At 50.1% G+C, this 12,139-nt stretch overlaps 1 protein-coding gene across 1 annotated transcript; it reads right to left on the reverse strand.

Annotated features, from left to right (window-relative positions):
• Window positions 1-11,915, reverse strand: FCAMR (Fc fragment of IgA and IgM receptor). Its single transcript, XM_016129291.2, is given in 6 exon segments — window positions 1-1,074; window positions 1,733-1,848; window positions 2,494-3,253; window positions 4,204-4,542; window positions 8,602-8,662; window positions 11,473-11,915. Coding segments are annotated over 6 exon segments (1,689 nt in total). The 5' UTR covers window positions 11,512-11,915; the 3' UTR covers window positions 1-700.
• Between the last annotated feature and the right edge of the window lie 224 nt (window positions 11,916-12,139).

Genomic DNA, 12,139 nt, shown 5'->3' on the forward strand with positions numbered 1-12,139 from the left:
GTTACTCTGAGCCACAACCATTTTTCAGCTTCATCAACATTCTCGCTATAAAGGCTTTATAAACAGTTGAATAAAAGGAGCTTTGTGAAGGAAGTGAGAATCTACCAAAAAATACCCTCCTCCTCCATGAATTTAGGAAAATCCCAGAAAATCTTGACTAGGCCCAAAGGCCTGCACGGCATATTGAGCCTGGGGGAAGGATAATTTGAGGACTGGGTGTTGTTCCTTTTGGTCTCTATGTAGAAACCGCCTGCCTATGAAGTCATCGAGGGGACTTCCAAATGAAGGAGGTATCAGAGCACCTGCACGGGCAGAGTCCCCAGAGGCCATTGAGCCCATGCCCTTCCAGTCAGCCCCTCAGTCACAAATATTTATGGGGGGATCTAATGAGGCAGAAGTTCTCCGAGGACATAGCGAGATGGATAAAACACAATTTCTGCCCTAAAGAGCTTAGTATCTACTTGAGAAGGCAAGACTAGTATACATGGATATACTTCAATATATGCAGCAGGCCGAATGCTAACAGGTGTCAGAAAAGGGGGTGACTAGCTTGGATTAGAAGTGATGGTTGAGAATTTGTAATTCCTCATACCGATTGGAACCCTCTTAAATTTTCAAACCCCCAGGAATAGAAACTCCACCTTTTCCTAGGTGAACTCCATCAGTATGTAATAAATCCTTTCTTGAAGCCTTCTTTGAGTCACACCGTCACCTTTGGCTGTGGAAAATGCTTGACATTCATAGGCCTAAGAATGGTCAGCCTTTGCTTCCCCGGGTGGAGCCCCAGCTCTGTTAGCTTCTCTTTGTACAAGCAGAGGAAGGATGAGAAAAGAGGCTGGGCCGCGGTGTTCAGACCTGGTTCTCCTTCCGCAGTGAACAAACAGCATATCCTTCCATTCCTCAGGGTCTGGAGTCCCTCAGGGTCCGGGGCTGTCATGGTGGCATGGATACGAGGAGAATCATCATGGAACAACTTCCTTTCCATATGGGGTAGCTGGTCTGGCCGGAGGGTCAGTTTCAGGAAACGCGTCATCTAAATCAAGGTCATCCCTGTTGCCCTTTCTGTCTCCTGAGCTGCACAAACACAGAGCACACTGTGAGGGTACTAGGCACTAAATCTGATTCCCTAAGAACCACCCCCGCCCACCACTACTCTTCAAAAGCTTCCTAACACAGAATTGCAATTGAGCGCTTAGGTTGACAGGGACTGGGCCAAGCCTTTGGGGTCCCTGGGTCTGAGAATCTTAGCCTCCTCCACTTGTCCCCAGAAAATCTCAATCTTTCTTTGCCAGATCTAAACATCATGGAGGACTCACTTTAGGAGTGTTTAAATCTGGGCATGTGGCTGTAGCAGACTTTCATCTGGGCCATGCAGAGGGTACAAAGGTAGTTTGGTCCCACATCTGGGGCCTGCACTCCTGTTGTCTACTGTCTGCTGTTGGGGTCACTCATGTGTTCGTATGCTTATAGTGAGCATGTGTCTTGCCAACCTTGGGAGAGATCATCCTTAAGCTCTGGGGTGTCATTGAGACATAAGTACAAAGATGATTTTCCCATTGGATTGATAAAGAAACCAAGGCCAAGAATGGTTAAAAGGCTCAGAACTTAGCACTTCTACATCCAGAAGTCCTGGCACCAACTCTAAGCCCAACCCCCCACCCCCGGATCTGAGGGTGTCAGGTGGGAACAAGCTCTCCCCTGCCAGCCATGGGGATGCTCAAACTCAACTCACAGGTCCTCTTTCTCCGGAGCTTCTTTCCCTACAGGACAAGGGCCGCAAGCATAAGCGAGAACAGCACCGTGGAGACTGGGGTCAGGACCCGAGAAACCGTCTCTGCTGGAGAAGCTCTGTGCGGAGGTAGCCGGGGACAGAGCACAGGAGAGGGGAGGTTGGAGCTGGATAGGAGACTGAACACCATTTGGCCTTCACCCCTCATTGTACAGGTGAGAAGCTGAGACCAAGGTGAGCTGGCTGCCCTCATCCCACGACAGGTTAGCAGCAGAGCTGGGACTCGAAGACCTGTCTTCAGGTTCCTGAGCCCCGACTCTTTTTCCTGGCTCCACTGCCTGAGTGTGGGCCCCACCAAAGCACCGCAGTGGGGAGGAGGACTGACTGAGAGTCGGGGAATGTACCCTCGGTGTTTGGCTCCGCCACAGTCTTTCTTTGTGGCTTCACCAAGTCACGTTCCCTCTCTGGGGCTTGTGTTCTTCATCTTTAAAAAAGAAGTCCCAATGGTTTCACCTAAATATTCTGTTATTCTATTGTTTAGATTTTTGCTTGCAAACCACATGAAAATACTCAGATTCTCCTAGCAAGGACCTTGAATGGAGGAAGGCATCTGATTTTTATGTCCCTTGTCCTTTACTGTCTTGTGGTTACGAAGGGAAAGAGAAGTGAGATGAAGAGGGGCACAGAGGTTAGCTTGTTGAGGGGTGTGCCAGGGGCAGGAGCAAGTGTGGAGCCCCAACTGAGAGGAGAGCCTGGGGTTTTACCTGTTCGTGGAGAACCCCGTGCCTGGGGGCTGCAGGGGTCCTGCTGCCAGTTCCTGGCTTGGCATTGCTTGGGGACCACTGTCTCCAGCAGGGCTGTCTAGGACCCCTTTAGTGCTTCCTTCCACAGATGCCATCTCTATGCTGGTGGGCCCCAAAGTCCACACAGCTGCAGCTGGGGTGGATCTTTCAATAGAGCCCAGGGCTTGTGGCTTAGAAACCAGTCTTGCTTCTTGGAGGGTTTCCCACGCCCATTTTTCTGAGACCAGGGTTGATGGCCTAGAGGTCCCTGTGATCATCCAGTCTGCACCCAGGCCTGTTCTGACCCTCTCTGCTTCCTCTCTTGGCCTATCAGCCTCAGTAGTTCCTGTCTCTCTCCCTTCCTCACTGGCTCTAGCACTATTTGCTACTGAGCCTATGGTGCCCCACGCCCAAACACCTTCTGTTGTATTGGACATGCCTCCGGTTGCTGAAGCTAGACTCTCTGGAATGGGGACTGCTGCCCACATTGTACTCTCTACCTGGCTAACTGGATCTGCACCTACTGCCCCAGTGGTTCCTGGGGTTTGCCTTCTCTTCGCTGAAGCTGTTCTTTTGCTGATTCCTGGAGTCAGACCAACTCTGTCCCATCCTGGCTCTTGTCTTCCTGTAGTCTGAGCGGTTCCTGGGTTCCATCTGTTGGTGGCTGGAGATGCTATTCCAATGGACCTCCTGACAAGTTCACCGGAAGCTGGAGTGACTCTGGGGATGGTGCCGGGAGCACCTGCATGAACGGCAGAAGGAGACACCTGGGAAGGCCATCCTGCCGCCTGCAGGGTTTAGCAAAGGATGCCAGGCTGCAAGTGTTTGCAACATGGAATGCAGCCTCACTAAGTGATAGTCTTTGGCCAACATGTCGGATAAAATAAAGATTTGGGGAAAACAGGTGTATTCTCTAGTATGTTGCAAATATTGACATTTTATGGTCCTATCTCCTTTGTTATGTTCAAATATTCTCTAGTCAAGCTGTCCAGGACTCCTATATTGCTCCCTTTCCCAGAGACCCATAGCCCACCATGTACTGTACTTCAAATAAGAAAAAAAGAAAAACTTCAATGGCAGTAGAGCCGCCAATCTCAGCAGGTAACCGGTTAGATGGCAACATCTGATAAAACAAGTCCACTCTCGGACACTTGTGCCTGCCTGCTCCCTTAAATGCCATCTCTCCCATAGGCTGGCCTTTCATAGCCTGGACTCTGGGTGCCTGACTCTGAATCAGTTCTCTGGAACCTGCCACACAGGGCGTGGACCTGGTAACTGTCGGGTATCTGCTGAGGGGCTTAGTCCTAGGAAGAGCCCAGTCCCGATTCCTCTGTCCTGTCCATCTTACTTTCTCTGCTTATCTAAACAAAGAGACACTGTGACCTAAAGCAACCACATTATCCAATTCACTACCTTCTTGAAATGCTTTCTAGATATATATGCTACACATTCGGGAGGAATCAGGCGGGCTAGCTGATGTTCATTCAGTTGGAAAGTTTGCCCTGATATCTACCTTCCTTCTGGAGCCAGTTTCCTTAGAAATGAAAGCCTTCTTCTTAAAGTCCCTGCCTTGCCCCAGCTTCTCCTCATCGCACCCCCGGTGGTTAAAACCCTCTTGGGCCTCTCTGTTTTCTTGCGCCTTCCTCCTGGCATTCACTTCGCCAACCCTGACCCACCAGTTGTCAGCCCTACCTGCAGAGATGGTCAGGTTCATGCTGGAGAACAGCACATCGTTTCTGTTTCCAATGCCACAGCGATAGGACCCCGCATCTTCCGGGGACAGCTGGGACAGCCTCACCACAAAGAAGCCGTTTTGTGGGAAGTCTGACAGAGCCACACGGGCACCATAGTGCGGGTGAGCGTAGTGGTTGGTGGACACGACGGTGGGGCAGAGCCACGTCAGGGGGCGCAGGCGACACCAGTACTTCCTCTGGTGCCTGTTGATGGGCGAGCGGTTGTAACGGCACTGGAAGGTGACAGTGTCCCCAGGCTTCCCAGACACTAGCCTCGGGCCCTCCAAAGAGTTTACGGCTGCAGGCAGAGAAGAAAATAGAAGGGAGGGGGAGAGCTGAGTATAGTCACTGTGTCCGGGGAGCTACAAGCTCCACATTCTGCCAGAATTAGGGGGCAGGTGAGAAATGCCTTCTTGAAATGAGGCACAGAAGAATCAATATAGAAATGTCAGAACCCAGTTCCTGGGTCAGGGGTAGCCCCAAGATATGGAATGGAGCTATATTCAAGGCCCCATTTAAGAGACGGACATGCAAAAATAATCTTAGCCATGATTTAGCTAACACTTGTGTGCCAGGTATTCAGACAAGTCCGTCCTGAGCCTGGGTTCCTTCCACTGTGCCCCAAATGCAGATGTTCAAAAAGCTGTCATCTACACACTGGTAAGAGGACGGAGGCAACATTGGACAGAGGACTGTGGTTCTGTGGTTTATGTGCATGGGACGTAAAAGAGAGATGTTAAAGAGTAAGAACAGATCAGTGTGCTTTCTGCAGAGGGGAGGGGGCCCTGGAACACAAGAATCTTTGTCTGCTCAGTGGTTACATTCCAAGACTAGTGGTGGCAAAACCGTTCACGCTGGCCACGTTTTTTGCAGAAGCGAACACAACCAAGAGCTATGGTCAAGGCCCACATGAGCAGTATTGGGCTTATGTCTGCCTTGGCAATAGGCATAAACCGTAGTTGAACCACACTGTGTGGCCTGTTTACTAAATGACTTAAATTTGATCAGTGCAGGCAGAGGCAAAGTTTATTCTTTCTCTCATTGCCTCTTCACGCTCACTCTGTGGACTTCTCTTTCTTGATGAAATCTCAGACATTGTTTCATGTATAGAAACTTTTATAGTCTCATGGGGATAAGAAAAAAGCAAGTCCAGACTAAAATTGTATATCCAGTCCAGTCTAATGACTGGTTGCAGCTCCAGTCTCTGATCCAATCGAAGCCTTTTCTTTTCTCTCAGGGGCTCGGAGGCCTGAGTGGGGGACGGGTGCATGCTGGGGTCCCTTGCTTTGCTTTACCTCTTCCTCTGCTCAAAACTGCTGTGTTAAGCCCCTCTGGGACGGGGCATGGAGGGGAGAGAGGGGCGGCGGGCGGGGCAGTGGTGGTCTGCTCCCGGTACCTGCAGGCACAGCAGACAGCCAGAGCTGCTGCCTTGTCTTTTGCCTCCCAAGCCTCCTTCCTAGGGCCTCTGGCTGCAGTTCCTTCCTTGTAAGAACTACCTCTCCTCCTGCTGGCTTCCCGGGACTCCTCCAAACACTACCAAACTTATGACTTCTTGCCATCTGCTGCTTTTTATGGTCACAATTCCCTCTGGGAGACCCTCCTGGTGGAGGCCCCAGGCCAAGGAAGCATATCTTTATCCTGATGTCAGGAGAAACTTGGACATATGGCGAGCTTGTTGAGTGGCTTTGTAGAAGTTCCTTCTCACCTGGCTCCCACAGTGAGCTCGTCTACCCTGGGCTATTGTGGGAATGGCCAGCTTTGCAATCGCCCTCTATAATCCCGCACAGGTGGCTCGACACCTTGCTTTAGGATAAAGTGCCTGGCATCTACCAGTCTGTTCTATGTCTTTAGCACCTTTGAACCCACGAAAGTTCAGTTGGATATCCTGGCACCAGGACTGGCTACATAATTTGTGGGGCCCAGTGAAAAATACAAATACAAGACCGCCTGTTTAGAAGTTATTAAGGATTTTGCTATGGTCTTAGCAGAGCGTTAAACCAAGCACCTTCTGAGTACAGGGCCCCATGTGACTGCCCAGGGCCACGTGGCCGTGAAGCTGGCGCTGCCTGTTGTGTACGTCTTGAGGTCTAATTATAGGAAGAGTCAAGGCCATAAATGCTATGGATGTATCGGCACTCAGCGTAGGTTTAACTAAATGACACACCAACAACCATGCCACTATTGATAAAATTAAGCGACAGTTTATCGTTAAAAGAGAAGAATATTCACAATGACAAACAAGGACCATCCCAGGAGAGCACTGATGGTGCCCTGCTAAAGTGTCCCTACCCCAGACGTCAAGACCTCGCGTGATCTACGTGTGGCACGTGCGAGAGGAGCACCTCCCCGTTAACCGTCTGGATGACGAGGTCCGACTCCCCAGCAGAAAGCCAGTGGGGAGCCCTTAACCAACCCCTGCAGGTCACATGTGTTTCCACTGTTAATACCGAATTTTACCGACCCTTAAAACTCATTCGGTGGATTGCCAATCAGCAGCTCTTAGTTATTCATAATTAAGGTTTTGGAATTTGTTATTCATCTGTGAGAACTAAAGAAGCACTTTAGGGTCCATGTGGCATCCACCTGGGGTCCCTGATGTGAATTCCCCGCCTTCCGGTGGAGGCGGTGCCCCTGCTCCCACTTGCCCACCATTTCCCAGTGGTAGTCTATTGCCGTGGCTTCTATCGGGGAGGGTAAGTGAGGCCTGCAGTTGGCAAGAAGCCACGGCTGAGCCTGGCTTAATCTGAGAAAGTGCAGGAGGTGTGAGCAAGACCAGGACTGTAGGGCCAGCACCTGCCGTGGATCTCTTCTCCTACCAGCAGAGAGGTGAGGAAGGTACAAGTGTGTCCTTGGTGCACAGGTAGAGCCCAGAGGGAAGAGAGCCGGCCCATGGCCATCTGAGATGGGGTCTTTTGTGTGGAGAGGCCAAAGCAGATCCAGGGCACAGGGAGGAGATGGGCCATCAGGGGGCCATGTAAGAGTCCATGAAGACACAAGAGGAAGAGCTAGCGCTAAACCTCTGCCAGGCCAGGGAGCTCTATGCCGTCCTGACACATACAGCAGCCCGCCTTCTGCTTCTTCTCCCTCCTGCCTCTGACCGTGCTGGGGTCCAAGTGCCAGCCGAGAGGAGAAAGAGGAGGGCAAGGAGAAGATGGCCCTCACCCGCTTCCAGCTTTTTTGACTGCAGGCTAGGTACATGAGGGGACATACCTTTGAATGAAAATTGAAGTGCTGACTAAAATATTTAACTGAACACTTAAAATTATTAAATTTAGAATGTTTAAAACTTAAAGGAATTAAGTCAGGACTGTTATATACATGTCAGCATGAAAATCATGGGCCGCCTGAGTTTTCGTTTGGGGCAGGGGAAGCCTGCTTCCACTGAAAAATTTTAAAGGGAGCAGTGAAAGATTAAAATAGAGATGGTGTGATTATACCACAGAAAATGCTTGCTCAAATATTAGCTTCCTTTGATTCATTAAAACTCTGATTGGTTTATAAGCCAAAGCAGTTGTTAATCTTTTTTTTTTTTTTTTTTTTTTTTGGTATTATCACAGCATTTTTATTCAACAGTTATTTGCTAGCAATTATTTGTTAAATATCTACTTGGGACTAGGTTCTAGGTACCAGATTCTCCAGGCACATTCTCACTGCTTTCCTCAGTGGCTCCCCATTACCATCAAAGTAAAATCCAGACACCACAGCATGATGACAGAGCTGTTCATCATCTGAGCCTGGCCAGCCGCACTTCACCAGCCTGCCAGGACATTTAGGGCAAGGGCCCTATCTTTCACCCGTCTGTCCCTAGCGCCTGGCACATGGTAGGCTCTCTATAAATGTGTGAGGCCTAGTAATAAACACAATTTTATTTTCCCTTCTAGTTTCTGTGTAGACTCCGAACCCTTTAGAGTAGGGCAAGGTCTTCATCTTTATGTCCTTTGTACTGGGACTGGCACTTGAGTGTTTTTAGAACGAGTGGTCATGGAGCAGTGCTATGTATGGCTGTCTTTTGCATACCCTGGAACCCTTATAAATGCAGCTGACTTTCAGTCATCAACTTGAATAGAATAAAGTGGAAAATAGGGGCTACCAAAACAGTGAACATTCTAGAAATCATCAAATCAGGCATGCGACCTCTCCTGTGAGCTCTCACCTCCCTCACTCCACCTGGGCCCAGATCCGACCACTCCCTGGATCCGCTGCATGGCCTCAGATCCCAGGAGAGAAAGCCATGAATAAGCCCAAACTGCTGAGGGAGGGCTGAATGCCTCCGAGGTGCCTGGCAGGGGTCCCTGCAGCCTGGAAGACTCGGGTCTGGTCTTGCAAGCTCTGCATTTGGGCTGCGTTTGGGACTCACCTTGCAGCAGGCACAGTATGAGGAGGATGGGCATTCTCCATCCTGCCCTCTGGTTGGCGACCTGCAAAAAACACTGTAAATGTAGAGGCTGAGAGGAGGCAAGTGAGAAGCTGTCATGAGCTGCAATGGGACCTGGGGCAAGCACCTTCTCACTTTGGAATCTCGATTTGCTCAGTTCTGGGGCTGGATTGGATATATCTAAGAGCAAGATAGAGACTACCCTCTCTGAGAGAAGCAGGACTCCATGCTCACATGCCTAGGCAGGCACACTTGGCCTGTGTGACCACCAAAGGCTAAAACTTCCCCTGCCCTGGAGATTTCTGTGTTCAGAAGAGGCAAACTTGGCCTCTGTAGGATTACAGTCTCCGTACCCACTCGCTGGCATGGAGCTCTGAACTGGGGGAGCATTGTGTAGGGGGAAGACTACATGCTGGAAGTTTAGACCTGAGCCGGCACTGTGGGGCCACAGAAAGGTTACTCTGTGTCAGGGATTTGTTTCCTCTCCAGGCAAAGGGAGAATCTGTGCAGGCTTCTTGCATAATGTCAATGAGCTCTGTGCATAATGGCATGGCATAGAGCGACTCCTTTTCACTTGTCTCCTCACCCATTTTCTTTTGCAGGAGAACAGACTTCTTAGAGAGAAGCTTTCTGTCTCACTGGAAGTGTGCCTCTGGTCAGTAACAGAGGGTTAAAGACTGATTCTCAGCACAAGTGTCTATCTGCACAGGGATCCTTCACAACTTCTAGGAGCCGTGCCCGCCCCCCATTCGCACCAACCTTCCCTCTGCTCTGTTCTCTTCCACTGGCCTGGGGAGCCTCTTGAGGACAGGACTATATGTCTCATCTGTCGCTTCCAGGCTCTGAAGCAGGATCCAGCACAGTGTAGGCAGACTATGCACAGCTGCTGTGAGCGAGACCTGACCGCCCTTTTAGTGGACATCATACTGATCCCGGCTTAATAGTCTTTTTTTTTTCTTTTTAAAATTTAAGTTTATTAGGGTAACATTGGTTAATACAATTATATAATTTCCTGATGTACATTATAATTTAGCATCTGCATATCCTATTGTGTGTTTACCATTCCAAGTCCAGTTTCCTTCAGCTGCCATGTATTTGCTCCCCTTTGCCCACTTCGCCCTCCCTCTCTCCCCCTATATTTGACCCCTTTAATGGTCTTTTGTTGCCTGCTGGTGAATAAAGGCAGAGGTTGTACATTACACTTCTTTTGTAGTCTCTATAGAGTTTTCATGGATGCTTTTTGATTGATTAAAAATTTGTTCTTTGAATCTATCCACTGCCTGAAGTTCCTGGGACATATAGATAAAAAAAAAAAAAAATAGGCAAACCGAAGTAGCCATTGTTTCCTCTCTCTGACTCAAATGCATACGGCACCAATGTTAAGAAGAGGTGCTAACGGTCACTGGTTGGCCCGTGAGCCCTTTGCCCCCTTTCCCCAGCTGGGACGCACAAGGCCACTGGCCAGTCCGGACATAGGCCACAGGAGGAGAAAGGGGAAGGGAGGGGGGTGGAAGACGGCAGAGGAAGTCGAAGAAGGGGGAGAGGGAAGTGAGGGTGGGAGGTGAAAGAAAGGAGAAAGGAAGGGAGAAGAGAGAACAAGAGAAAGGTAGAGACCATGGGTTAGTCCTATAGCTGCGAGTCGTCACCACAGCTTGACTCTGTCCAGCCACCCCCACCAAAGCCTTTGCCTGCTCTATCCAGGCAGAGCCCCAAGAGTGGTCAGATTTGGAAAAGTCTGCAGGCTCCTCAGGCCTCCTCTGGGCCTCCTGCCACAACTCCCCTGTCTTGGGCGCCACCGTGGCAGCCTTGGACCTTCCCTGCCTTCAGAGCTTCTGGCTTCCTGCCCTCATCTGGAGGCTCTCCCAAGTGTGCCGGCCTCTATTTCTTTGTTTGATTAATATTCACCAAGTCCAAGGCTAATTCTGAGGCTGGCGTCCAGACCTCTGGGCTAGCTTTTCTAAAGAGCTAATGTAGCACATGTAGAGGCCAAAGTCTCTGCACCGCATGGCCCAGTTCTTCTGAAGTCTAGTGGGGCAGCCACCTCTCCACCTCTGAAAGGCAATGAGGAAGCACAGAGTGAGAGATAAAATGTTTCCAAAGAGTTATCAGCCTTCATTGGAGGCTGCAGGATAACACTCAACGAAATGTCTTCAAGTCTCCCACTCTGCCGTGACCTTCACAAAACCCTTCTCCAGGAGACAGGGAGCCCTATCTAGACAGCAGCCTGGGGTCACAGGCTTCTGTTATGGTGCAAAGCATTTTTGGGGATGAGGGTCACAATGAGGAACTCTCTTATCTCTTGGTCTTGCTGGGAAGAGCATCTACCTCAACTTCAGCACAGACTGGTGTGTGACTCCCCAAATTCCCACCGGCTCCTGCCCTGAGGCCCACTTCTCTCTTATCCCTTCACCCTTGGGGAAGAAGACAAGAAAGCAAGAAGCCAGTGTGGTTTAGATTGACAAGCATAGGACCAGGACTCAGGAGGCACCCCCTTGCTTGTGGCTGATGGAATGACCTTGAACTTGTGTCTTTCCTCTACACTACAACAGAAGAGGTTTGACTGCATGATCTCCCTGTTTCTTTCTCTTTCTAGTATTTGTTGGTTCTAAATCACTCAGGGGCCTCTAAGGAATCGTGCATTCTGATGGGAGAGAGAGTGGGGTGAGCAAAAGCATAGGGAGTTGGGACGGAGTTGCTGTGCCCTGAACTCCAGAACCTTCCCTGACCTCCTGGGAGGGAGCCCAGCTGCTCTGGACTGGCGCGTGAATGCGCTGGACAGCTGCTGCAGCTCAGCACCCACACTCCACATTCGGAGACAAGCCCCCGACCTCCGGGGAGAAAGCCTCCTCTCACCTTTTGTTCTCCAGGCTTAGCGGGGGCTTCTCCACCCATCTCTGTCTAGATATAAAGTCCAGTTGGACTTTTCTTTTCCTCTCTTTGAGATGCTGGTGGTTGGACGTCTTCTAGTCTTCTCTTTAAACCTGGAGACCAAAAAGGCAGTTTCGGTGTTGGAAAGCAGTTGGAGTGGGCTCTGGAGGATTGCAGTGCAAGGTGAAGCTCTGCATTCACCTCTCCACAGCCTGCAGCAAGTCACTTCATCCTAGGCCTTGGGTTTTATTTCTTGCAGGAGAGAGCCAGTCCTGGTCCCTTATCGTTCTTATTGTCACTTATTCGTGCAGAACTTTTCCAGGGGTGGTGACAGTAGCTTCAAGGAAAACACACTGATCCACATCCTTCCACCTCTCATTACCCATCCAGTCCAGGGTCCCAGGCTTTTCAGGATGCCCCAGCTTATCCTGGCCATTCAGGTCTCTCCCAGACAAGTGATGCAACAACCTGGACAGGAGAGAAAATTCAGGAGAGGAATTCCCCTGCTGTCTGGCTGGCAGAGGGGGCCTCCTGGCTGACCTGGCCCCTTCAACTCCCATACAGGGCAGTTTGGGTCACTGACTCCAGTTCAAGCACGCACCTTGTAGTTACTATTTAATGTCCTAGACAAAACACCACACAGAAATGAGAT

Source organism: Rousettus aegyptiacus, unplaced genomic scaffold, assembly GCF_014176215.1.
Source record: "Rousettus aegyptiacus isolate mRouAeg1 unplaced genomic scaffold, mRouAeg1.p scaffold_m13_p_17, whole genome shotgun sequence".
Classification (NCBI taxonomy): domain Eukaryota; kingdom Metazoa; phylum Chordata; class Mammalia; order Chiroptera; family Pteropodidae; genus Rousettus; species Rousettus aegyptiacus.